Source organism: Cajanus cajan, chromosome 6, assembly GCF_000230855.2.
Source record: "Cajanus cajan strain Asha chromosome 6, NIPB_CcT2T_4, whole genome shotgun sequence".
Lineage (NCBI taxonomy): Eukaryota > Viridiplantae > Streptophyta > Magnoliopsida > Fabales > Fabaceae > Cajanus > Cajanus cajan.
The window spans coordinates 44,846,752-44,873,068 of record NC_138522.1 but is presented as its reverse complement, the minus strand read 5'-3'; the positions used below and the strand labels follow the sequence as shown (position 1 = coordinate 44,873,068).

Here is a 26,317-nt window from a genome sequence, read left to right as displayed (position 1 = left end):
TGTTAAAATTTGACAAACATACATTGAACGGAAAAGATAAAAATAATTACTTTGTATTTTAGTACTTTAAAAAATGTGTTTTTACCTTTTTGTTAGAAAAACGGTTTTCTAAACACGTTCTAAATTCACCATGATTTTTGAAAATAACAACATAATTATTTTTTCTACAAACTCGCCTTAATTTTTGTATTTATTATGACTTTCTATCACCAAATCAAAAATATGTTTAGTCCATTTGGCCCAACTCATTAACAATTTTTTTTAATAAATTTATACGTGTTCCTAAAAAGTTTATATACTAAACATATTTAATTTTAATAACAATAATAATAAACTTGGCCGCACAGTTGTTTCCATTCTTTATCTATTTTACTCCAATTGATCAATAAAAATATTGTAAAAGTAGTAGTATATAAAATCATTTTATGCTAAGAATATTTCAGAAATAAACTTAAAAGAATTAATTTTGAGCAGTTGATAAAATAGAGCCACTGAGAAATAATTTATATTTAAAAATTTTGAAAGTCTCGGACTTGAGATCAATTCTATCTATTCAAAAAGTTTATAGTGTGTTTGGATAGAAAATTTAAATAGAATAATTCATTTGTATGAAAAATTTTAAATTTTTTTGAGGTAAAATACCTCATTTGAACGAAGAATTTGAAATTCAAGTATTTGTGAAATTTCTTGAAATAGTAAATGTTTAAATTCTTCCAAAAAAAGTAAGAATTTGAAATTTTTCATATATCTCTTATCTCTTCATGTTTTTAATTATTAAATATTCAATTTTTTTAAAAATTACTAAATATTATCTAATGTTAATTTTTAAAATTATTGAATATTTAAAAATTAGTTAATATTTATTTTTATAAAATTTAATTTAAAAATCTTGACATATAAATATATTTTTTAAATCAATTTTATCATGATCGAATCAAATTATCATATCTAACCTAATAATTTAAAATTTAAAAAATTTGAATTAATTTATCCAAACAAAATATTTTAAGAATAATAAAAATTAAAATTAAAGTAATTTAAATATTAACAATTTAAAATTTTTAATTTTGTAAAAATTTTCATCCAAATACACCATTATAAAATTTTTCAATTCGCTCGAAATCAATCTTAGAATTAATTTTGGAAACAAGCAAACAGTGACATAGACATGTTTAGTTAGAGGCGTAGAGAGAGAGGTAGGAAGGAGGAGGGATTAAAAATTTTATTTGATTGAAAAGAGGAAAAAAAAGATTTTAATAGAGAAAATGGAAATAATTTTTTTATTTGATTTATCAAAGAAAAAATGAGTCATGAAAGATTTTAAAAATGAATTTATCTTTATATTTATATATTTTTAATTTAAAAATAAAATAAAATATATTTTAAACAGTATATTAAAAATATTTTAAAATTTTCCTTTTCAAATCTTTCTGATATAAAAATGGAATTAAAATTAGAGGAAAAGGAATTTCCTCCCCTCCCTTACTCCTCTTAAACAATAAAAGTTTACAAAAATTGGTAGTTTCCCTCCCTTCTATTTTTTCTCCGTCGAAACGCTATGTTTAGGTTGGCGAAATCAAAATGAAGGACACTGCTAGCAGATTAGGGGATTATTACAAGCATATCCACATTGTGTTGTGCCACTCTTGCTGCAGATAATTCTACTGGTAATTGCTAAAAGTAAAAGGCAGCATACAAAGTAAATATAGCAACAAAACAAGTAACAACCAGGGAGACAACAATAACACAAGTATTCTGACTAATTGCAAGCAATATAAACAATTTTTACACAGATACCAAGCATTCATTCGGTTAACCTTGGTTTTTGATTCTTTCAGCACATGAAACATAATTAGCCGGTGCAGATACCCCCCGCAGGTTGTCCCATATCATCCTCGCTAACATAAGCAGAGAGATTGAGATACTTATCCTGCTCCACCCTATCCCTCCACCTCGCCCTACAAATCACACAACTAGCCGTTCTTCTTCCTCTGCTTCTCTTCCACCTCATCAAGCATTCTTCATGAATGGGGTTACGGCATGTTCCACACGCCACCAGGTTTTGCTCCTTCCCCATTTCCTCAAGGCAAACCGGGCACGTTGCACCCTCCTCCATCTCTATCTTTGGCCTTGCTGACCCTCCACCAAAGAACAGCTGGTGAAACCTCTGCCGGAGGCTGCCCCCCGCCACCGCCTCCGGCAGCGTCGGCGTGCCTAGGAGGCGCTGAAGCTGGCAGGGACGGAGGGTCCTCCTCCTTAGACACACGTCATCAAGGGACACGCCAAGAACTCGAATGAAAACAAAGAGGATGTGCTTGCATGGGGTGGTACGGTCAGGGCAGGTGCATGAGGGGGTTGAGGAGAGGGTCACCGTGTACACGTTTCCGGTGGCGCCAAATATGAAGAAGGTGGAGCCGGCACGGTGGAGGAGGCGGAGGCGGTGGCGGAGGGCGCGGACTATTCGGTCTGAGATGGGTTGGCTTGGTTTGAACCGAGGGTGGTGGTGGTGGTGATGATTGTTATGGTTTGATGGAGAATTGGAATTGGAGCCAGAAGAGTTCATTGTTCCAAATGGAATGGGGAAATTAAGGTAGTTGGTAGTTGAATAACAGTTTAGGATTAGGCGAATATGTTGTTGGTTGTGGGTTATGTAGGATGGGTGTGGTTGGGATTCCTTGTGTAGTTTTGGGGGACACGTGAAGGAATAAGAATGGATGATGGGCCAGGGAATTTTGTAAGGTGCACAATTCCAAACCTTTACTTGCCAACTTCCCTTTTATCCGTGGAATGGTGGTAAACCATGCAGCACGCTTTAGTAATACACCCTAAAATCTGTAACTCATACGTACAAAGCACACTTTGTTATATTTGCAATCCTAACCATGGTTTTCTTATCTATTTTTCGTTGCTATATTTTGCACGTATATACACAAAAAACTAGGCATTTAAAATGAGATATTTTGATGTCCTACTAAGAATTAGTATTATACCATGCGTTATATCAGGATGCCATGGTAAAACGAACATATATATGAAAGGTTTCGAGATGCGACTTAAAATTGGAAATTTCTACTATATTGACTTGCTAGTTGCTATGATGAGTTGTGATGCACTTTGGATTGACGTAGACGAACAGATTGAGATACTTGTGCACTAATAAATAAACTCAAAAGTAAAAGGTTTAACATGTCATGATAAAAAATTAAAAAAAATCATTCATCTTCTCTCTTCCTCGTCCCTAGACTCTCTGGTGGATATCCCTTGGATTTCACTGCAATGATGAAGTCTTCCCTAATCCTAACGTAATAATCTAATTAAGAAAAATGACAATGGGGGTCATCATACTGTAGTAGATATTTGATCCGCCAAAAATTCCTATACCATAAAAATCCTTTCTTGTTGACCTAATTTTAATTCAACCAGAATTAAAAGAAAGTACAATAGAGTAAAAAATAAAATAAATCACACTTGCATCCTTTTTATTTTTTGAGATTGCACTTAATACTCTTTTGTTATTTAGAAAAATAATGAGATTTCTTAAAAGTTCAAAAGATGTTATGTTATTTTTCAATTCCCAAATAATGTCAAGTTCATAACATATTCGTGTCATATAATCTAAACGATTTTTAACGAATTTTTTCTTTCAAAAATGTTCCTTTTAATGGAGAATGTGAGAGACATTTTTTGGAAAAAAAATAAAGAGGTATCAAGTGTAATTTTAAAAAGGGAAAAGGAATACAAATGTAATTGAAAAAAGTTCAAACAAAAATAAGATTGACCATACAAGTTTTTGAATTATAAAAAATAAATTTGAAGTCTTTAAATATGTATTTAGTCATGAAATTAATGCTAAAATATATATTTTGTTGATTAAATTATTATTCTTCAAGATTTGTGACATATGCACTTTGATTAAAAAAAACTTAAAATTCAAGAATTTCAACTTCAGGTACTAATATGAATATTTACTCGTATAACTGAGAGAAGATAGATTGGCAAGTTATTAGAAATGCTTAACAGCTAGTCCAGTGAAAGTGTAACTGGAATTGAGTGGATAGAAATACCAAATGACAAAGTGGGACCTAATTATTTCTTCTACGCATTTGGTTTGAGTCAGGGAATTTTCTTTCCAATCATACTTCCTTCTTAATAGAATTTTTTTTTTTTTTGTAAAAATAAAATATAAAGTCCAAAAGAAGAAGAAAAAATATTACAAAAGATCTTTCTCAATAAATATACCGCTGTCAGAAATTTTAATAAGACATGGAGAGAAAATAATAAACGTAAAGTGTACTAATGTGACAAAAAAAAACGACAGAAAGAAAATAGGATGAAAAAGGTGATAGAAGAAAAATGAACATATGTATTTATAAGTATCCTTTAAATATTACCAAATAACAACATAGTGTAAGGAAATGCGTGTCTAACAAAAAAGAATGACGAGAGAAGTTCATACAAAACGAAAAATATTAATAATACATTCTCTAACACATTTTTATTAATATATCATTTATTATTAGTTAAAATTTATTAAAAACTGCATATAAGTAAGACATATTATATTCGTGAAACTATTTTTTTATGATTTTTAATAAACTTTAATTAATATTAAAGAATGTTTTTACCAGATTGTAATATTTTCAATGGGTGAATAGATGAGCTTTACGAGATAATTGTTTTACCAGGGAAAAAAAAAAGTTAAGGTGAATAGAGACTCTTTAGAATTAACCACAGGATATTAACTGATACTTGTATGCCTAAAGTAATTATCTATATCTACTATATTGGTACAAGCTGCTAGATGATTGCCTCTGATAGATTATATTGTTTCCTTCTGATGCAATTGTAATCCATTAATTCCTTCTGATGGCCTACGGAACTTATACAATATATGAGAGAATAAATGGACATGTTTTCTATACCAGATTATAGATATAAGTGTTAGGTCCAGAGTAGGTTTAATAGTTACTCACAGCTAAAACAAGAGATGAGTAAAAAGAGACAAGGGAGAAAATAACCACAGTAAAAATATTATTTACTGAAAGGGAGGAAATTACAACACTTCTCTCTCTATAACTTACTCCTTTGAATTAGGAGACTACTACTACCGAGAACAGATCTCAAGGTGTATAAGAGAGGAAGAGAGAAGAGAAGAAGATTTGGGATGAAAATTATGGTTTTCAGCTTCCCTATTTATAGGAAAGTCCCAATGGCATTTTCGTAATTTCTCCTAAACTTTTAATATTATTTTATTATCATGTGGGACCCGCTTTTGATTTAAAAATCAAAAATCACCGAAAGTGTTTTCGGTGCTGGCCGCCACAGCTGTCTAACATTTCTCCCACTTGAAGATTATGATTAAGTTAATCATATCTTCACACCATTTCTTCTTTATTGATACTTCATGTTGCTTATGTTTCCAATAGGCCAAATAAGGATCGACACCATGTAAACTTGTCAGTGTTGACAGGCTTTGTCATTACGTCTGCTATGTTGTCTTTTGTATGGATCTTCTGCATATCCACTTTTCCTTCTTCTACTACTTCACGAACAAAGTGATATTGAATTCCTATGTGCTTTGTCCTGGAATGAAAGGCTGGATTCCTTGCAATGTGCAAGGCACTCTGACTGTCACAATACACAGTAATTTTCTCCTGCTTGTGCCCGAGTTCTTCCAATAACCTTTGAATCCAAATTGCTTCCTTGCATGCTTGCGTAGCTGCCATGTATTCAGCTTCTGTAGTAGATAGAGCTACAACAGTCTGTAACTTAGACAACCAGCTCACTGCTCCTCCAGCAAGTGTAAACACATAACCAGTAGTAGATTTTCGTTTATCCAGATCTCCTGCAAAATCTGAATCAACATAGCCTCTGACAACAAACTCCGATCCTTCAAAACATAATGCAACATCTGAGGTTCCTTTGATGTATCTAAGGATCCTCTTTACAATACTCCAGTGCTCTCTACCAGGATCTGCCATAAACCTACTGACCGCTCCCACTGCTTGTGCAATGTCTGGTCTCGTACAAATCATGGCATACATAAGGCTTCCCACCGCTGATGCATACGGCACTCGAGACATTTCCATCCTCTCTGCTTCGTTGCTAGGACTCATACTTGAGGATAATTTGTAATTGACAGGAAGTGGGGTCGAAATTGGCTTACAGTCTTGCATGTTGAAGCGCCGCAAGACTTTCAATAAATAATTCTTCTGAGAAAGCCAAATCCTCCTGTTTTTTCTGTCTCGGTGAATTTGCATCCCTAAAATCTTGTTTGCTGGTCCCAAGTCCTTCATATCAAACTCCCTAGCCAATTGTGCCTTTAATTCTTGGATCTGATCTTTGTTGGGGCCTACCACCAACATGTCATCCACATACAACAGCAAGATGATGAAATCATTGTCATCAAACCTATTGTAGTACGTACAATGGTCTGAACTCAGTCTGTTGTAACCAAGGCTAATAATGAAGGAATCAAATCTCTTATACCAACACCTTGGCGCCTGCTTTAAACCGTACAGAGATTTGGTCAACCTACAAACCAAGTTTTCTTTTCCTTGTTCTTTAAAGCCTTCTGGTTGGAGCATATATATTTCTTCTTGGAGTTCCCCATGAAGAAAAGCAGTCTTTACATCAAGTTGCTCAAGATGTAAATTAAATGCAGCACACATAGCCAGAACAACTCTGATTGTGGTTAATCGGACAACTGGCGAGAATATCTCGTTAAAATCAATGCCCGCTTTCTGAGCATATCCCTTAACCACCAATCTTGCACGATATCTCTCCACTTGATCATTGCCATCACGTTTGATCTTATAGATCCATTTGCAACCAATGGCTTTTCGATCTTTTGGAAGATCAACAAGTTCCCATGTTTTATTTCTATGTAAGGCCTCTATTTCTTCATGCATTGCTGCCATCCACTGAGAAACATCAGAACTCCTCAACGCCTCTTGAAAGGTTGATGGTTCTCCTTCTTCAGTTAAGAGACAGTACGCATCATGACTTGCCATAACATAGTCTGAATGCCAAGATGGTCTCCTTCTCTCACGTCTTATTTGTTGAACTTCTTCATCATTGGCTTCATCTGGTTCTTGTTCCTCATGCTCTTGTTCTGCTTCAGAGGTGTCATCCTTTTTAGACTTTCCTCCTATCTCCACTATACTAGTGTCTTTGATAGTGCTGTCATTCTCCTGCTCCTTTTGCAGTTCAGTTTCTGCAAAGACTACATCCCTGCTGACAACAACCTTGCGGGCAGTGGGATCCCACAAGCGATACCCCTTAACATTGTCAGCATAACCCAAGAATATACATTTCCTGGATTTTGGGTCCAGCTTTGTTCTTTCTTGGGAGTTGTACATCACGTACACAGGACATCCAAACACATGTAATGAAGAATAATTAGATGGTTTTCCACTCCACATCTCCATTGGTGTCTTTAAACCAATTGCTGTTGATGGTGAGCGATTGATCAAATAACAAGCAGTTTTGACTGCTTCTGCCCAGAAAGACTTGGCTAATCCTGCAGTTCTCAACATAGCTCTTGTCCTTTCTAGAAGAGTTCGATTCATCCGCTCTGCTACCCCATTCTGCTGAGGTGTATGAGCAACTGTAAATTGCCTCTTGATACCCTCTTGCTTGCAGAATGCCAGAAAATCACCATCTATATATTCTCCTCCATTATCTGTCCTTAAGCACTTAATCCTTTTTCCAGTATCAAGTTCTACTTGTGCTTTAAATTCCTTGAATACTGGGAACACATCTGACTTCTTTTTGATTGGGTACACCCACAATCTCCGGGAATAATCATCAATGAATGATACAAAATATTTTGCTCCTCCCATGGAAATTTCTGGTGATTCCCAGACATCAGAATGGATCAAGTCAAGTATGTGTTTGCTCCTTGTAGTTACTTTGGCAAATTGTAATCTATGTTGCTTGCTTGTCACACAGTGCTCACAAAATGGTAAGGTTACCATTTTAAGCCCTGACAAGAGATTACGTTCCGCAAGAATTTTCAGGCCTCGCTCTGACATATGTCCTAGTCTACGATGCCACATCATCGTTGCCTCTTCTTGACTTATTGCTGCAACTGATGCATCTGCTTCTTGCAACGTTTCTCCCAAGAGCAAGTATAGATTTGATGTGATCTTCTCAGCTTTCATCACCACCAAATTGCCTTTAACTACCTTCAAGATTCCACCTTCAACGTGGATCTTGCACTTGAGATCATCTAGTTGCCCAATGGACAATAGATTCTTTTTCAAGCCCTTCACATGTCGTACCCCTTGAATTGTACGAACAGTACCATCATACATTTTTAATTTGATAGTACCAACTCCAGCAATTTCCAAAGCATGATCATTTCCCATAAATACGGATCCTCCTGAGATTGATTCATAAGTGAAAACCAATCTCTATTTGGAGTCATGTGCCAGGTTGCACCTGAATCCAATATCCAACATTCATGGAGTTGTTTTTCGCCTCTGGAACTTATTGCTTCACTGTACAAGATTTCTCCATCTTCTTGGGTACTAGCAACACAACCTTGAGAGGTTGACGCTTCAGAATTCTTCCCTCCTCCACTCTTCTTGTGCCAACAATCTTTCTTCATGTGCCCTCTCATGCCACAATTATAGCATTTGAGGTTCTTCCTTCCTCGAGATTTAGATCTACCATGATTTTGACTCCCACTGGAGCCACGTTCCATTGATCTTCCTCTCATCATCGTCAAAGCTTCTGCTTGCTTTGAACTTTCCAGTCTGTCTTCCTTATTCTTTCGCCTGGACTCTTCTTCAAGAATAGCTCCGGCAACATCCTCAAAGGATAGACGACCAACAACAATATTGTTTGTTATGTTGATGATGAGTTGATCATATGAATCTGGTAAACTCTGAAGTAGAAGCTCCGCACGTTCATTTTCCACTATGTTGAAATCAGCTGTTGAAAGCTGAGCAAATAGCGTATTCAGATTGTTGATGTGGTCCGTCACTGCTGTGGACTCACTCATTCGAAGAGTGTAGAGTTTCCTCTTTAAGAATATTCTGGTGTGAAGTGACTTGACCTCGTATAATTTTACGAGCGTGTCCCAAATCTCCTTTGCAGTTGTCTTCTCTGCTATGCTCGACAAAACTGAATCAGCCATTGCTAAGTGCAAATTGGCAACAGCATTGTCATCCATTTCTCTCCACTTTTCATCAGTAATATCTGATGGCCTGCCTTCAATTGCTTTAAGACAGTTGTCTTTTCTCAAAATTGCTCTTATCTTCAATTTCCACAGGGAAAAATTGTTCCCGTTGAACTTCTCTATCTCAAACTTTGCTGCCATAATTTCTTCTATTAAACCGACTTAAGTAACTTCCACTAGAATAGTACCGCCTACTGGAACAGTGATAAAATCCAGTAACAAGAATAATTCTTTTCTGATGTGACTGATCAGACAATACTGCAGCCACAGAGCATACTAAGAATTTTCTCCGATACTATACCAATGTACACCACAGCGGAATAATAAATAACCTAGTGGCTCTGATACCACTGTTAGGTCCAGAGTAGGTTTAATAGTTACTCACAGCTAAAACAAGAGATGAGTAAAAAGAGACAAGGGAGAAAATAACCACAGTAAAAATATTATTTACTGAAAGGGAGGAAATTACAACACTTCTCTCTCTATAACTTACTCCTTTGAATTAGGAGACTACTACTACCGAGAACAGATCTCAAGGTGTATAAGAGAGGAAGAGAGAAGAGAAGAAGATTTGGGATGAAAATTATGGTTTTCAGCTTCCCTATTTATAGGAAAGTCCCAATGGCATTTTCGTAATTTCTCCTAAACTTTTAATATTATTTTATTATCATGTGGGACCCGCTTTTGATTTAAAAATCAAAAATCACCGAAAGTGTTTTCGGTGCTGGCCGTCACAGCTGTCTAACAATAAGGACAGAGTCCTACTCAGAACATTGACATAACTAATATCAAAGTATAAACTTATACAGAAGTTACTAAATAACCCATTTTCAACCATGATAGTTATAAGTTCGAAAGCAGATAAAAATTGCATCATGAAATATATATCAAATATCAAGAATAGAGATCAAAATAGATTGATGATAAATAATGCAGCAAAAGATTTTCAATCTGAAAGTTGAGACCTTACAGTCTGAGAATAGGAGGTTCGAGACCCAAGTGGTTGATCATGCAAAAGTGTTGTCTGGTATTGAGACTGTAAAAACAAAAAAGTAAACTTTTGGAAGAAGTAAACTAGGTATGAAGCTGAACAGAACAAGGAGCATATCATGCTGCTAGTGATCAAGATATTCAAATAAAGCTAAAAATGCAAAAGGATCTTGAGTGAGGCAGAACAATTAAGGAGATCTAATTTGAGACAGCAGAAGAACAATTCTAAGCTCGAAGATTAGATTCTTCTCGGTTCCTTTCAAATGCTATTCTATAAGACCCAATGTAATAAGCTTACTTATAATCCACTTTCCCAGTCATTGTTTTTTAAACTAAACACAATTAGATATAATTACACATGTAACAGAAATATACACATCTGAAAAGAATCTGCGAGAGAGCAGAAATAAAGAATATGACGACCCTTTATTCCCTCCCCAGTCCCCTGCTCTAGTGACAATATTTCGAGGCGACAACTATTCAGCATTCCTACCAAAAATTGCAACACTTCATGGTAAGAAAACAGTTAAAAGAGAAGAGGTAGACTAATGGGTATTGGTACCACTACCACCAGTGTCGCTTAAGTGTATCATGCATAGAGTTTTAGATTCGAAATTTGTTACTATATTCATAACCAATAGATATTGGACCTTGCCAATTACAGTTAACTATCATTATTCTGCTCGAGCCTTAGAGGTGTAGGGTAAGTTAGTCTTTGCCTTAAATATAATAGTAAATGACACCACCAAGATGAAAATTGAGCAACAAAGCAACAGAATGAAAAATAAATAAATAAATAAAGGGCCTGAGGCCTATTAGATTTCACTCTCACTTTTCTTGTTTTGAAGACTGTATTTTAAAAAAGAAATCTGTTGTGCAGAGTTTCCACACACATGACTCCACATTTGTATAATATTGTTCAAGCTAAGTCTTATATTTGCTATTGATCATTATTCAAAATGCTCAAAATAACATACCAAAAACTAACCCATTAGGGTTTAAGCCTAAAATGAAGAACGAAGAGGTGTGTGAATCCCATGTGCACAACAAAATCCATATTACTCAGAAATCAATTTCTCATCCAAAATCTATTATGTTTTGAAAGTTGTTTGCAAAAACAATATATAGAAATAACTTACGGATGTTTTCTCGTGATGTTCTTCTACTTTTGTTTTCTTAAGTGCTCCATTCAAATGTTCTATTCAAGTACTCAGGAGACAGTTTTTAGAAAATAAAAATGTACTGAGTGTTTAGAAGAAAAGGAAAACTAAAGCCAGGTGATGAATAATCGTTTGCATATTTTCTGATTGTGTGAAGAGTGAACTAAGGACATGAAACCTAGTTTTATTTTGGCAACCAAACTTATAGGAAGAAAAAGAACTCACATGAAGGAATGGTTAACAGTAACAGTAACAGTAACAGAGTAGCATTGCATCGGAAGGAGAAGGGAATGGCGCCATACAATAGAGAGAGAGATTATGGTTGGAGTATACAGAAAGCCACAAAAAGAACAAATGCAGTTTTAACCTTTAAATTATGCATAGAGCCTCTATTATTTTCAAACTTACTTTAATATTTTTTAAATATATTTTTCTTTTATTTTGTTTTTCTTCCTTATATTTGTACTACATACCTCATTAAAAAAGTGTTTGCCGTGCGGTTTAATTTAATTTTTATCTTAAAAATTATCTAAATCAAATAAAAAAATTAAATATGATTCGATTTGAATGAATTATAAAATTTAAATTAAATCAAATTAATCTTTTATTTGATTTGATTTTGTAATTTTTTAAAAAAATTATTTAAAAATTTATTAAAAATATATAATATTATATTAGTGTTTTTTAGATTTTATGTTAAAAATAAAATTTAAATATATAAATATTAAAATATTTTGATCACTTAATATGTTTAATACTAATTCTTATTTTGTTATTTTAGAAAAAATATTTATTTTATACAGTTTTAATTATTATATTAAATAATTTTTCTCACATATATATTTTGTCACTTAATATTTTTTTCGGATGTTATAAATAATCCCTAATTTTATATTCTAAAATTCTTATAATTTTATAAATACCTTTCAAGTATTCTAATATATATTTGAAGAAAATATCTTTTAGTAGCTTATAATCTTATATGCTAGGTGTCAATTTTGTATTTTGTATATATGTACTATGCATTTGGAAGTTCTTTTGAATATCCTAGAGTAATAATTTTTGAAGGCATTATTATGAGAGATCATTTTTGGTAATTAGTTACTCGTGGTTTTGTTACAAGTCTTAAAGTGAAGTTATTGGCCATTTACCATGATTTATGAAAGGCTTGTCAAGGAGGATTCAAAATTGTCTTATGTGAATCTGACTCACAATGTGCACTAAATTTGACTCAAAAGAATTGTGGTTTCTTCCATCTATGCTACTCACTAATCATGTTGAGACACAATCAAAGTCTCACACTATTGGAATAGTGAGAGATCTTGATAAAAGATTTTTTGGGTGATAACCAAAAAGTTAAATAATGAGGACTTGTACCTAAAGTGGATAATATTTTACCAATGTGAAGATATGTGTGTATGTGAACTCTCAATGCATAACAATTAGTATTAGAACAAATGGTCAACTAAGTGACTGGCTTGACAAGTATGATGGTTGTGACGCCATGGAAATACTGAGCTATTTGGTAGATATACTCTATATATATATATATATATATATATATATATATATATGTATGTATGCATGTATGTATATGTTGTTTATATGGATTTGGATTGGATTATGGAGATGTGGATTTGAAATGTACTTACCTCTATGCATATTGTATGTTGATGTGGTTTTGATTAGTTGTTTAAGCATGGTAGTGATTTTATAGTATGAGATGAGATGTTGATGTTTTGAGATGTTGATATAGGCATGTGTGCACATGAATTTGGTGAATGATGCATTGTACACCATTATACTGAATTGGTACTAAGAGGGAAGAAGACTGATCACCTTCCTTCTCATCTTGGTTAAGTGAAGTATTATGGCATGCAACTCATTATTCCAAGCATATGTATCTGAAAGTGATGTTTGTTTGTGTGTTGATACATGTTGCATTTCATATGGTGTTGAGTTGTGCATATTGTAATAGAAAGAAATAGGACAGGTAGGAGATTGAAGGATGGGAACATAAGATAAATTTGGTCTTTCTGAGTGAATTTGAAGTTGTTTTAGAGCTTAGGGAGTTGAAATACTTCAAGGGATAAGATATTTGAGGTGAATAGTTGCTAAGGGTGAAATTTGAAAATTTTGAAAAATGACTATATATAGGGACTTAAGACCGGAGGGTCTCATTTGTCAGACAAACAATTTCAAGAGAGAGAAAGTAGAGAGAGGGGCTCTGGTCTGGAGAGAAGCTGAGGACACCTTTGGAAAGCTTATCAAGCCAACATCAATCTTTACAACTGGAGTTTCAAGAGATTTGGCCTCTAAAGCCTTGAAAAGAGGGATTAAAGTTTGAGTTGGGATTTGAGGGTTTTGTCCAAATCTTGCATTTTTGAGGTTTCTAAGGTAAGGGTAGTACTTATAAGACTTAATCTAGTATGTATGGGTTGAAATATCACATTGATTCCATGTTTTACGCATGATTGAGGCTGAATTGAGCTGGAGAGGGTTTGGTTAGGTTTCTTCATGATTTCTTCATGATTTCCATGGAGTAATGGTTAATACTTGATTTTATTGCTTAAAATGTTGTTTTTGGATATTGTTTATGCTTTATAATGGTTCAAACTCATGTAATTTGGATTGGATTCATGATTGGAAGGAATTTTCAAGGTTTTTCGAGGGTTTCTGGTTGTAAATGCGCCGGGCGCAGTTCTTGGCGCCGGGCATGAATTCATCAGAGGCCATCACTGCCAAATCACGCCGGGGGCAAGGTTAGTCACGCCAGGCGCAATTTGGTCACTGAATATTGCGCCGGGCGCAGCATAAATGCGTCGGGCGCAATGACCTCTGTAGGTCTCTGTTTGAGTTTTGCACCGGACGCGATATTAGTGCGCTGGGCATGAGTATGTTGGTCTTGAGGTCTTCATGAAAGTTGTAGCCTTGGATGTTACCTTTCCAATGGCGTTGGAATCACCCAAAAATGATGTCTAGAACTCCAGATATGATTGTTTTAGTGAACAGGGGTCAAGGTGCCATCATTGGTTATAGCTGTTGCAGTTTTTAGAATTTTTAACAATGTAGATGATGGAATTAGGACTTTATGTCTTCATAAGAGTTGTATGAAATCTTCTTATCTTTCATATGATATGAGATAAAGATGAGAATGATAGGAGTAGTATAACTCTTGATATGCTATTTTATATGAAGATTGTCATTTCACAAAGGGTAATTTGGTTAAGTTGATAGTTGTTTTGGGTGTTTAATTATTTATGTTGTTATATTGAGTAATTTGGCATGGTTATGGAAAATTTTGTATGTAATTATGGAATATGCTATGTGTGTTTGGTTTGGAAAGCTAATAGGACTTAGAGGAGTAAGGTTATGGTATGGATTGAAATATCTCTTAGTGAGATTTGGATATAATCTTTGGAAAAATATGAAATTTGGGAGTCCCATGGTGAGGATTCCAATATGGAACTTTTTCAAAGATTATATAATAAACCACTTCAGATGTTAGGTGGATTCTGAAGTACTCCTCTAAGTATTCTATTTACTACCGGTATGGGGGCAAGGCCGAGTCATACCGATGGATGAAGTGGCCGCGATCACCAGGGTTACGTGACGCCGTAACCCAACTGTATATTTTCCATGAGAGGTTAGGTGTGTGACATGGACAGGTGACATGTTCACAAATTCAACACTTGGTTTGGATGTGTTGAGGTCAACATTTGGTTTGGATGTGTTGACTACTTCATGGGATTATACAGTGGTGTGACTTTGGTTTGGATGTGGAATATGTATGCATTTGGTATGGATTGTATACATTGATTATGTATTCTTTATTATCATAGAATATGTATGCATTGGCATGGATGTGTATACATTGGATTTTGGATTGGTTTTTATTTGGCATGGAAATGACTTGTTATCATGTTGTCATTACCCGGGTATGGATACATACTGTTAATGAATATCTAGTTTAATGATATTTCATTTTATTGTACTATGGTTGGTTTTATATGTGCTAACCCTTATATTTTCATGATGTGGACTGTGATGATCTCACTATGTAGGGGAGCAGATCAGGTGTGAGGCTTTGGGATGACAAAAAGTCTTTTTGGGTAGCTGCTTTGAGAAGTGGCTAGACTTAGAGCTTGACTAGCACCTAGGGTGTCTTATTTTGATACTTTCATGATATTGTAATTATATTATCTTTTTGGATTACTGTATAACCTTGCTGATGATGACCCTTTTATAAAAATTGTTTTATATTATGGAAACAATTTATACGTTATTGTATATTTATACTCTAGTGTAGCTGGTCTTTGCTCTCTTTTCTTAATTATATATTATTTTATTTTAGTTATCATATTGATTATTGATGTGACGGCCTACGGCGAGTCGTTACAATGGTTGGCAAGTGAATTTAGGAATATGATCCTTTGTATTGAAAGTCGTCCTAACAATGAGTTCATATATGAAAGGAAAGTATTACTGGTAACATGAAAGGTTAGAAGATGTGTTATACTATTGCGAGTTAATGATAGAAAGGTTGTGCAAGTACATAAAGTGTGACTTAGCTCTTATGTTGCAAATGAAGGTTAAACTATGATGTTTTGTTTGAGGGAGAGATTGTTGAGATACAATCAAAGTCCCATATCACTTAAACAAGAGGGTGAACATAGATTTATATACAATTATTTATTTTCATTGGTAAGAGACCTTTTAGGTACACCTTGAGGGAAGCAAATGTGTGCACAAATTAACTCATTAAACATGAAGCCACACACGATGATTCCTTCACATAATGAAATAACTGTCATTCTTAGTTAGCTCTACACTGTTTAGTTGATAAAATATGATTTGTCCATGTAATATATTATGTTAGTTTTGTTTAATTTTTTTGAAGTATCATAAAAGTATACAAATCTACGCAAGTAAAAAAATAAGATAAACAAGTAGACAATAGACTAAATTGCAATTTTAATCTTTTTATTTTCATAAATCTGCAATTTTGGTCCTTATAGATATTTAGTTTCTCCAATTTAAAAAATGTGAAATTTTGGCCATCCATACAATTTAACATCTATTAATTGTTAAATTTTAATGTTAACATATACTTAATTGACATGATATTTAATAACATGACATTTAAAAATAAAAAACTAAAATAAATCATACTTATAAATTTTTTTAATAAAATAAATATCAATCATATTCAAGTATATTATATACAAAAATATTTTATATATTATTTCTTAAAATTTTATTTTTACATGTCATAATCGCTAAATATTACTTTACTTAAATAATGATGATTATAAAAAATATTAAAATTTTAAGGTCAATAAAATAAAATATAAAATAGAAAAACTAAAATTATGAATTCACAAAAATATTTGAAATAAAATGAGTGTTGTGATCGAAAGCATAAGGAAATAAGTATTATATAATTTATTTATCTAAATATAATATTTTAATAGAAAATAAACGAAGAAAAGAAAAAGTAAAAACTAGTAACAGCAATACAATATATAAAAACAATTTTTTTATTTTAGTATATATATATATATATTATTTTAATAATTTTAATTTTATGTAAAGTGTATGATAATAATTAATAAATGCTATAAAATTTTATATACAAATTTTATCTTTAAAACTGTTATTGAATTTCAATAACAACACACCATTTTACTAATACGTGTGCATTAAAAAAAATATTACAAAGACACAATATCTTCTTTTATACTAATGTTAATAAACGGTAAAGACGATTTTAATAGTGACACGAAAAAATAACCTATAATTTAATACATAGGAATTAATGCCATTCTTTCAGGAAAAAAACACTAAAAACATTCCAAGGCCGATTATTTTAAAATAAAAAACAATTAAATGGAGAAATTAAGGTTTTACATATTTCTTTATTTTTAAATAAAATATATTTTTAAGACTTTTGAAATATAGCAAGTGATTTTGTTTGAATCTAGGTCTCATTTATAATTATTTCAATCTCCCTCTACTCAATTACTAGACTAATATAACGAGTAATTTTAGTTTTTGTATAAAAGAATATTATTTTTTAAGAATTAATACAAAATATTTTGAGAGGTAAAAAACATATTTTTACTTTTTTCCTAAAAAAAAAACCTCAATCCTAAAATTGTATGCGGCATAGTCTCTCCACTGGCCAAAGCGACGAGGGTAGGTAATCTTGTTCCATCTTCTCATTACCCTTTGCCCATAACCCATTCATGTCCCTTCTTCCTTCTCTTCAAACACCCAATGTTCCCTTCATTCCTCAATTCTAATCAACCTCGGGACCAGGTTAGTTTATATCTTTCACTTTCCATATCTCTCTTCTTCTGTGTTTTTTGGTTCCAACAACTGAGCAAAACACTTATCCGCATGGTTTAAAATTTAGTAAAATTCATACTTTTTTTTATATACAAAATGTTTCACCAGCCTCTCCTATGACCATGCACTTCTCTCCCAGAAAAGGGGTAGTGCAAAATTCGCATCTTTTAAGTTACTTCTTTTTCCCCCTTTTATCGAGAACCGTGTCAATTCTATATTGTGAGTTTAGATAAGAACCTGCTACTTGTTTGACAAGTATCATACCTGTTGTTTGTATGTAAACGCAGCAACAACAGAGGCAAAAAGGAGAATGGTTAGCAGGAAGTTTCAAGCCAGAGAATTTCATTCCAGGTGTTGTTATAGGTTTCATTTTTGGGTTGTTGTTAGATTTATCAAAGCCCAGTAGAAATCACTTGTCCAAGAAAATATTCTCATCTACCAAACTTCAACAGCCACTCTCAGTCTCAAGTAATGGTGATCAAGAACTTAAAATGGTTAGTTTTCATTAGTTTATTTCATCGTATTTATCACTCTCTAATAGTACGGGAGGTTTGCTTGTCAATGGGTTATTCAATGCCTGTCACTCTGTTGTAGTTGATTATTTGTACATTATGTAAACAAGTCAGTATAGTTTGTTGGAAGGATATAGGTGATTGAAGTGGCGCCTTTACTGTCAATTTGTAATATCTCAATTAGTTGCAAGGTTTGACTAATGAACTTGTTTGATGAGTAAGTGCATACAATATATATGTCAGCAGTTTTCTCTACATTTCTTTTAATCAAATGAACTGTTAAGAAGACTAAATGCTATTTGATGCGTAGAAGAAGTGAAATAACTGGACAAATCCCAGGAATAAGTTTATAACTTCTGTTATTTTCTTTGTACTTTTTTTAAGTAACTGAAGCACTCAATATACAAAACCTTTTGGATAATGAATGTAATTATTCAATAATTGGTTTACTTGAACTCCTCTTCTGTTTCAGAATTTTTATGGGCAGGGTAAATAGATGTAATATGCAGTCCTTTTAATTGTCAGGAACAACTTCCACCGGCTGATCAGAAATTTCTGAATTCAATGATAAACTGTTTTGTGTCAGGTTCTGGTCGTTAGGCAAGACCTAAAGATGAAGTCTGGAAAGATTGCATCCCAATGTGCTCGTAAGATATAAAACTACTGTTAATTCTTGAACTGTTCTTTAACTCAAATTTCAAATTTGTCCAGGATTTCCTTTCCACCCATTACAAGCTTCCGTATTTCCTCTTCCCATCCTCTTTGTGTATTAGTTTATGCCTTTACCTTCATGTTTTGTTGCAGATGCTGCCACTGGCATGTACGCTGAATTAATGCAAAGGTACTTCTGTCCTTATAAGTATTCATTTCAGAGCATTGAGATGTTTTCTAGTTTTTTATTGGTGGCCCACTGGCCCTCCTGCCATGCCACCCACCAGCATCTCCTTAGTGAAAAAACAAGAACACAAATAGAGCTTGTTGACACTATTAGATACATATTAGAGTTGGTTATGATGAATTGATGATTATTCCATACCAGTGATTTTGTTATACTCCTTAGCCATGCTTTTATATCATTAATAGTGAAGTTCATTCAGGCAATATATTCTTTGGTTGTTATCCTTATTACTGTGTAATTTTGCAGTGATCGGTCTCTTTTGAGACATTGGGAACAGTGTGGCCAACCCAAAATTGTTGTGACTTGCAGGAATCAACAAGAAATGTAAGCAGATGATTGTAGTCTGGATAATGTAAATTCAATTGTTGTTCAAAAGAACAAGACCTACATTGATGACTTTACTTTTGATCAGGAATAAACTGAAGGAAACAGCTGAGAGTATTGGCCTTCCTACTTTTGTTGTTGCTGATGCTGGACGAACACAGGTAATACAATAGTGTTGCCGAGTTAGTAACAAACTCCTCGTGAAATTGTTACTTCTTAGGAATGCAATAGTGTTGAGGGGTTGGCTTTTCGTCTCTTCACACCCATCCATTTTTGGTCTTTGTTGTTATTATTGCTAAGGCTTTTGTGTCTTCAGGTTTTGGCAGGATCAAAGACTGTTCTTGCTGTTGGACCTGGTAAGCTTCCTGTTGCTTGTATATCATGCAAAAAAATCTAAATACTTTTTACAATTGAATGTTAAAGTCATGTATTTGTTGCTGATGTTTTTCAAAGTTGCTTTCTGATTGAATGCCTTTACATATTACTGGATTTATGTCAGGACCAAAATCTTCTGTGGATTCAGTGACTGGGAGACTGCCCCTGCTTTGACAGCATTCAAGAAGCATGTCCTAATATGATGAATCATCTAGGCTTGTTGCCACTTGGTCTGTGTTCCAACCTGTTATCTAGCATTTATGGTCTGATTAGTTATCCTTATTGTGGCCGATGCAGCATGATTAAGGTGGTTTTGTAGTTCCTAGTGTTCAATAGGAGTAATTTGTAGTTTTCCTTTTTATACCTCTAATTGTATGAATTTCCGTATCCTGTCTACCAGGGATGATTAAAAAACTTCATTTGTTTATTTATTTGGATGGGTTGGGTAAACTATCCTTCTGTACAAAGCAGGAAGTGTCATTCCTTTTGTTGTGCATCTGATAACTGCATTTTTTATAAGTTCAATATCCTTTTTATCAATCTCCCAATTGGTTTTGACTAGTTTTAGGACCTTCCTATGCATAACAACTAGAGAATCAGTGTCTTCCTGGTTAAGGTTACAAAAGTTGAAAATATTTATTCAAAAGTAAAGTATTTTTTCAGCTCGATCCATTTGCGAGTTGTAAGCATAATGGCGTTGTCTATTAAGCCACATTTAAAAATATTAATATTGAAATATAATTAGTTAACATTTAAAAAGTAAAGTATTTTTATGTTTAGTTTTAGAATTTTATAGTTAAGTACTACTTTTACAATGTTAACTAATTATATTTCAATATTGATCTATTTATTTATTTATTAATTATAAAAGTCAATAAGTTTACAATTATACAAATATTAGTGATTAAATAACAATGTAGAATTTTAAATTCTAAAAAAAAAAATAAGAATTTGAAATTATTCTCTTTTTTTTTTCTTACTTCCCTCTTGTCTTTTTCAAAGTTGACATAAAAATATCAATAATTTTTTTAGTTATTGAATATTTATTATTAAAAAAATTATTAAATGTTATTTAATAATAATTTTTAAAATTATTAGTTTTATAAAATTAACATTTATAAAAACTATTTAATATTTAATTTTATAAAATTTAATTTTAAGAATTTAGCTTTATTGACGGTGAAAATTAAATTGTCCTATCTAAATTAAAAATTAAAAATTTAATTGAATTAACTTGTTCAAATAATATATTTAAAAATAATAAAAATTGAAATTCTAAATACAAATACACTCGTCTACTTAATTAATAAACACTCCTTTTTTAATGTTCTCTTTACAATATTTTCCAGCTTTTCTCTTATAAAATTAAATATATATAAAAAAGATAAAAATGATATGATAAAAATAAAACTTTTTTTTTTTGACTGAAAGATAAAGTTTATGGAGGTGTGATTACTAAACGGATAATTAAACGAAAGGTAAAAAAGAAACAAAGAAAGAAGAGTGAAAAAGACAAAACCCTTTCCTCAAGTGTGACTGTGAGAGTGAGAGTATCGAAAGACCTAGCTGCGTGGCTGCAACTGCAAACTGCAATGGCTTCTCGTTATAGATCTCTCTCGCAACCGGCATTTTCCCTAATAAGATCCACCCTCACCAAACCCATCCCCTCAGCTTCTCTCCTCAAAACTCGTTCCCCAGTTACGCCCAGGCAAGTCAGTCCCCTTCAGGCTTCAGGGCTAAAGCCATCTCTTTTCTTTTACCCATTTTAATTTCATGTAATGTGGTGTTGCAGGCGTGTGGCTGAGCTGGGTTGCGTGCAGTCGCTGCTTCCTCTTCACTCCGCGGTCTCATCAGCACGCCTCACCTCCTGTCTCGGCGTCGATTCGAGGAGGTCGAGGTCGTTGTCTCAGGGTATGCTCTGCAGTGCCAACCCCGGAGTTTGATTTCTCCAATTCTTTTTTACCCTTTCCTCTCCGTAAGCATAACCTCATTGTCATCCTACACTCTCAATCTATTCTGCATCTTAGATTCTCAATGCTTCTTTCAATTTCTTCCACATCATGCACTTTTGCTTAGGGACCTCACACCTGTCTCTCAACTACTGTTTATCCATATCAGAAGAGAATGAATGCACTGAAATTTGGCGGAAATCAAATTTATATTGAGAGGGCAATGTGTCAGCATTAGAAATTGCGATGGTTCATTCTGTGTGCAGTATGTCGTTTAAAGTCTCTAATTTATTTATTTTATATTCTTTGTTTGCAGTCTTTCAAAATGTCTAACAATGTGATTGCTGTATTATCCAAATAAATTGATTTTTAAATAACTTAGTTTCTGCTTGGATTTGAGTTTGCAAACTTGATGCTATATGAACTTGATTTTGCAAACTTGACTTTGGTTAAAGAATGGGTTTGAGTGAATGGATTTATATGTGTTTGAGTAGACACATGCAAAATTGATTTTGAAGAGAAGTGATATCTATTTGAATGTTTTTATTCTAAAAGTAAGTTAGTAGTAAAACAGAAACTCAATATTAATTTTTTATCCAATTCTAAAGCTATTTAAAGTTACTTCAAGTCTTCAACTCAAAATTAATTTTGGTCCCAAATCAATTCCTCAACATGGGACCAAACATGTGAACATTTATCCAAAATTACATTAACTGGTATTTAATGTGATTTTGGCATAATGAATGTCGTTTGGATAGTGTTGATAAAAATCACTTTTAGATCTGTAATTGCTAAAACGGATGAATTTTCTTGTTTGGTATAATTAAATTAGTAATATAATATCAAGTTAAGAGGATATTTTTATCAATATACAGAAGCGTCATTTTACTCAATGCAAAAAGTTGAGGGGATCAAAACCAAGTTTGGGTTCCAAACCTATTAAATGATACTCACTACTTTCAATGCAAAACAAATCCTGCAACCTGAGATTTGGTCTCTCCAACACCAAACTACACTCCCTAAGTTGTTTGTGCATGCTTGTTGAGTGTCTCACATTTAAACTTGAGAGTTGAGGCTATGCATAGAAACTAGGAAATTCTTGATTTTTTATGATCTTTATATGAAATATCTGTCGTAAGGTGCAGTGGTGCACACATTCTCTTTATTGTCGCACTTGGATTTGAGACTAAGAACTGATTACTAAGGTTGTATAAGAACATGATCTACCTAAATGCTATTAAGGCACAATAGACCATATTTGAATCAATAATAAAATATTAATTGTTAAACCAGGATCAAAGCTTTAATTAATATTATGCATGTAATTTTTCCTATGTAAGAAATCATTATGTATAGATTTTGATCATCCATATTCTAGGTTAGAACTTCTGTAAGAGTAGAACTTATCTTAATCGATGCTCACTTTCCTGCCATTATGAAGACTTCCTATGTATTTCATTTTTTCATAGTGCACACTAAATAAAGAACTACTCTAGTATAGTTATCGATCCTGGATAGGCCAACCTTGAAAATGCCATAGCGGGATAACTGCTTTGCTGAAATTAAGTATGCTATAAAAAAATTTATTGTACATGTACTGATGCTAAAAAATTTAAACCCAACCTAGAGACTAGAGAGAGGAGAATACGCTGTAGAGAAAGATGAAACTTTGAACACCTGTTTTAGATTGTTGAATCAGCTGCAACAAAGGGCTGATCAAATTAGAGAGAACTAAGGGATACAACAGTAAGTCAGTAACTGAAGGCTGAGAGAACAGAGGACATACCAGAATAGAGGGCTGAGAGGGCCACTGCGATCACAGCCTGGTGAAACAGGAGAGAGTATGCTGACAGAGGAGGATTGATGTATGTGGTTCATCCAGACACAGGAGAGAGTGTTGCACAATGGAAAATTAGGTGAAACATGGGTTTTCCTAACATTCTGAATGGGTGAGGGGGATTGCAATCCCCTCTCCCCACCCCACAAATGACACTGGCAAATGGGGTAAAATGAATTTCTGAATTCTATCATGGTCTGGTTTTTGCCTGCACATGCGGCCAAGATGGCAGCTGCTAAAAATTACCCTGCTAATGGAATCCAATAACAAACTGGGGCGGCTCTAGTGCCACTATAGCCTGCTATGGACTACCATATATGTACTTTGGTTATGAGTCCCATTGCTGATACTTAATTCATTGCAGTGATAGATTCCAATAACTTTTTTAATATCACAACTTTCAACATGGGTTTTTGTGGTTAGACTAGTTTATTAGCTTGATGGAATGCAGTAAAGGATGCAATTACTTTTGCCATCCATTTGCAGGAGCTGAAAAGGGGATGCTAGGTAAAGAAAGTGTTTTTTGTTTCGTTTATACATATGCTTCAGGATTTTGAAATATGAACAGTACACACTTTACATTCCCAGAATAGACGAACTAGATGACATCCATGTGATTAAGTAACTCATTTATAGTTGTATTAAATTTCATAGTAAAACCTAAGGGTGCAACACTCAGTTGTATATATTCCAGCTCAATTCATTGCCGCTTATGGTTGCTATCTTGTATGTTTATTACCTTTAGGCTTTTATATATTCATACCCATTTTTTGTCAATATTGCAATTATGTAGTTATGCTGTGCTACTGCTTACGTGTGTTAAATGTCACTTGCTTTGCTTGGTCATTTTATTATAGAATAAACTTTGCTGTTATAAGTCAATGCTTATGTAATTTTGCTTTTTCAATTTTCCTCAGAAATGGGTCTCAGCACACCGCGATAAGAGACTTTGAAGACTTATTGGCAGATTAGAGTCATTATATACTTTGCTGGGATGCTCTACTGTTAATTATTTTAAAGTTTTATTGACAGTTTACTGTAACGGGTATATAGTTGGGAGAATCTTTTGATCTTCTGGTGTCTGTTGCAATGGTTCCTATAAAATGTTTGATCATTCCAATATTAATTGTTTTAAAGATGAACCCATGCCAACATCCCTTGGTATAAACAAAAAAAACAATTGCTGATTCACATCGCTATCATGTCTGCTATTCATGCATGTTCCTGAATATGTTAGCAGTAGAATCAGTGCATTTGCTTCCTTCATCTATAAGTGTATTTTTGGGTTGATTTTTCCTTGGGTGCTAGACGTGTATATAATATATTATGTATATATATACGTGAGAACCGACTTGAGTAGTGGGAAGGATTGAGTAGTTACCAAATAATGTTGAGTATGCTTTATTGGGGACATGATGTGCAGGTAAATAAAGTGGGGTGTAGACAAACAATGACAATGTCTCAAGGTTTTGTGTAAACAGCCTTGACGAAAGAGACTATGTCTCCATGATAACGATACATGAGCATGTGAGAGCCTCACTCCTTCGTACCTCGTAGCCTCTACCTCTTTATTTCTCCAAATGCCTAATAATAGACGCCTTGTTTTCTTAAGTTGTTATTTTTTTTTATTTAAGATTTTTATAATGATGGTGAAATTTTTAGCCTCTTTAACTATGCTTGATGGGATATCTCATTTTGATTTTTTACTTTTTGAATTTTTTATCTTTGATTTTCATTGAATAACTAGTGTGATTTTTTATATTTTATGTTCTATTTAACTTGCTTTCACTTCCAAGAGTAACTGTCCATTCATATTCTCGATTTAGCTTTCATCAGTCGATTTTTTTTATTTATTTAGAAAAATGCAGATACAAGAAGTATCTATCTATCTTTGCCCAATTAATTATAAGAGTGGCTTTGCTAATAATTGAATATAATGATTAAAGGGGTGTTTGATAGAGTTTGTTCGAGTCTATGGTAGTAGTATATATTTGTAAAACTATTTTCTTAAGTTTATTTTCTTAAGTTTTTGAGTAAATGTCTCTTGATCCAAGAGACAAGTAGTCAAGAAGCTTAATATTCTTAAGGTTCTAATATTTGAGGTAAAAAAAAATAAAAATTAATTCTCCTAGCTTGACTCAGATTATACCGAATAAAACAAAAAAAAAATTCATCAAAACCTATTTATTAGAAATAATAAAATTATGAGTAAGATTCATAAAAAAAAAAAAAGAGCAGGATTAATATAAATTTTATATTTCTTAATATATTTTAGTCAGTAATAAAAAAACATTTTAATTATTTTTAAAGAGACTATTAACATTTTTCTTTAGTTTTTTTCTAATATGTTTCAAGGCTAAATTTATAATGTAAATTATCATTTAATAAATAATTATTAAACACGTAAAAAACAATTTTTATTCTCCTAATGTGTCTTTGAATATTTTTTTTATTATATGTATCTAAGATATTAAATTAAAAACTATTGTTCTAACTTTTTTGAATGTTTGTTAGTTGAGTAACACATTCCTTCAAATTTGCAGGGCAATGCAACAGGGGTGAATTTGGTTCTTACAGCTCCAGTGCTCCTCCTTCTGAAATAGTGGGGTGGGTTTGGATCAGGCTATGTAAGAGGGGATGAAAAAAATTGAATCCAACCTCATCGCTGTTGAGTTTTATTAAATTTGGGATTTTTTTTTTCGGAAACTCACACATTTATTTTTTTAATTAATTT

General features: G+C 33.1%; 3 protein-coding genes across 6 annotated transcripts; 2 read left to right on the top strand and 1 right to left on the bottom strand.

The window, feature by feature from the left end:
• Positions 1-1,650: 1,650 nt before the first annotated feature.
• Positions 1,651-11,719, bottom strand: LOC109800207 (SWIM zinc finger family protein / mitogen-activated protein kinase kinase kinase (MAPKKK)-like protein). 4 transcript variants are annotated; one of them, XM_020360956.3, is made up of 3 exons: positions 11,563-11,719; positions 10,153-10,223; positions 1,651-2,832 (listed from the first exon to the last, which is right to left on the bottom strand). In XM_020360956.3, exon 3 carries the CDS (start codon positions 2,561-2,563, stop codon positions 1,853-1,855), a length of 711 nt encoding a protein of 236 aa, XP_020216545.1. In that variant the 5' UTR covers positions 2,564-2,832; positions 10,153-10,223; positions 11,563-11,719; the 3' UTR covers positions 1,651-1,852. The 4 variants fall into 4 exon arrangements, with proteins under 4 accessions (XP_020216545.1, XP_020216544.1, XP_082933303.1 ...); XM_020360955.3 differs by having other exon boundaries at positions 10,158-10,223; XM_083077177.1 differs by lacking the exon at positions 11,563-11,719 and adding an exon at positions 11,317-11,462.
• Positions 11,720-17,497: 5,778 nt separating this feature from the next.
• Positions 17,498-20,337, top strand: LOC109800208 (Peptidyl-tRNA hydrolase II (PTH2) family protein). Its single transcript, XM_020360958.3, has 8 exons — positions 17,498-17,658; positions 17,976-18,182; positions 18,787-18,847; positions 19,005-19,041; positions 19,345-19,422; positions 19,511-19,583; positions 19,739-19,778; positions 19,922-20,337. The coding sequence occupies exons 1-8, from the start codon at positions 17,617-17,619 to the stop codon at positions 19,969-19,971; spliced, it is 588 nt and encodes a 195-aa protein (XP_020216547.1). The 5' UTR covers positions 17,498-17,616; the 3' UTR covers positions 19,972-20,337.
• Positions 20,338-21,251: 914 nt separating this feature from the next.
• On the top strand, positions 21,252-24,809 carry LOC109800209 (protein NONRESPONDING TO OXYLIPINS 2, mitochondrial). Its single transcript, XM_083077176.1, has 3 exons — positions 21,252-21,505; positions 21,590-21,708; positions 24,501-24,809. Exons 1-3 carry the CDS (start codon positions 21,390-21,392, stop codon positions 24,524-24,526), a joined length of 261 nt encoding a protein of 86 aa, XP_082933302.1. The 5' UTR covers positions 21,252-21,389; the 3' UTR covers positions 24,527-24,809.
• The last annotated feature ends 1,508 nt before the right edge of the window (positions 24,810-26,317 follow it).

Bases quoted from the DNA above. Each gene is read 5' to 3' on its own strand.
- LOC109800207 (XM_020360956.3), bottom strand. From the start codon at position 2,563: ATGAACTCTTCTGGCTCCAATTCCAATTCTCCATCAAACCATAACAAT.
- LOC109800208 (XM_020360958.3), top strand. From the start codon at position 17,617: ATGTTCCCTTCATTCCTCAATTCTAATCAACCTCGGGACCAG. The intron at 18,848-19,004 runs GTAAGATATAAA...GTTTTGTTGCAG, and splicing joins GATTGCATCCCAATGTGCTC to ATGCTGCCACTGGCATGTAC. The intron at 19,042-19,344 runs GTACTTCTGTCC...GTAATTTTGCAG, and splicing joins TACGCTGAATTAATGCAAAG to TGATCGGTCTCTTTTGAGAC.
- LOC109800209 (XM_083077176.1), top strand. From the start codon at position 21,390: ATGGCTTCTCGTTATAGATCTCTCTCGCAACCGGCATTTTCCCTAATA. The intron at 21,506-21,589 runs GCAAGTCAGTCC...GTGGTGTTGCAG, and splicing joins CGTTCCCCAGTTACGCCCAG to GCGTGTGGCTGAGCTGGGTT. The intron at 21,709-24,500 runs GTATGCTCTGCA...AATTTTCCTCAG, and splicing joins GTCGAGGTCGTTGTCTCAGG to AAATGGGTCTCAGCACACCG.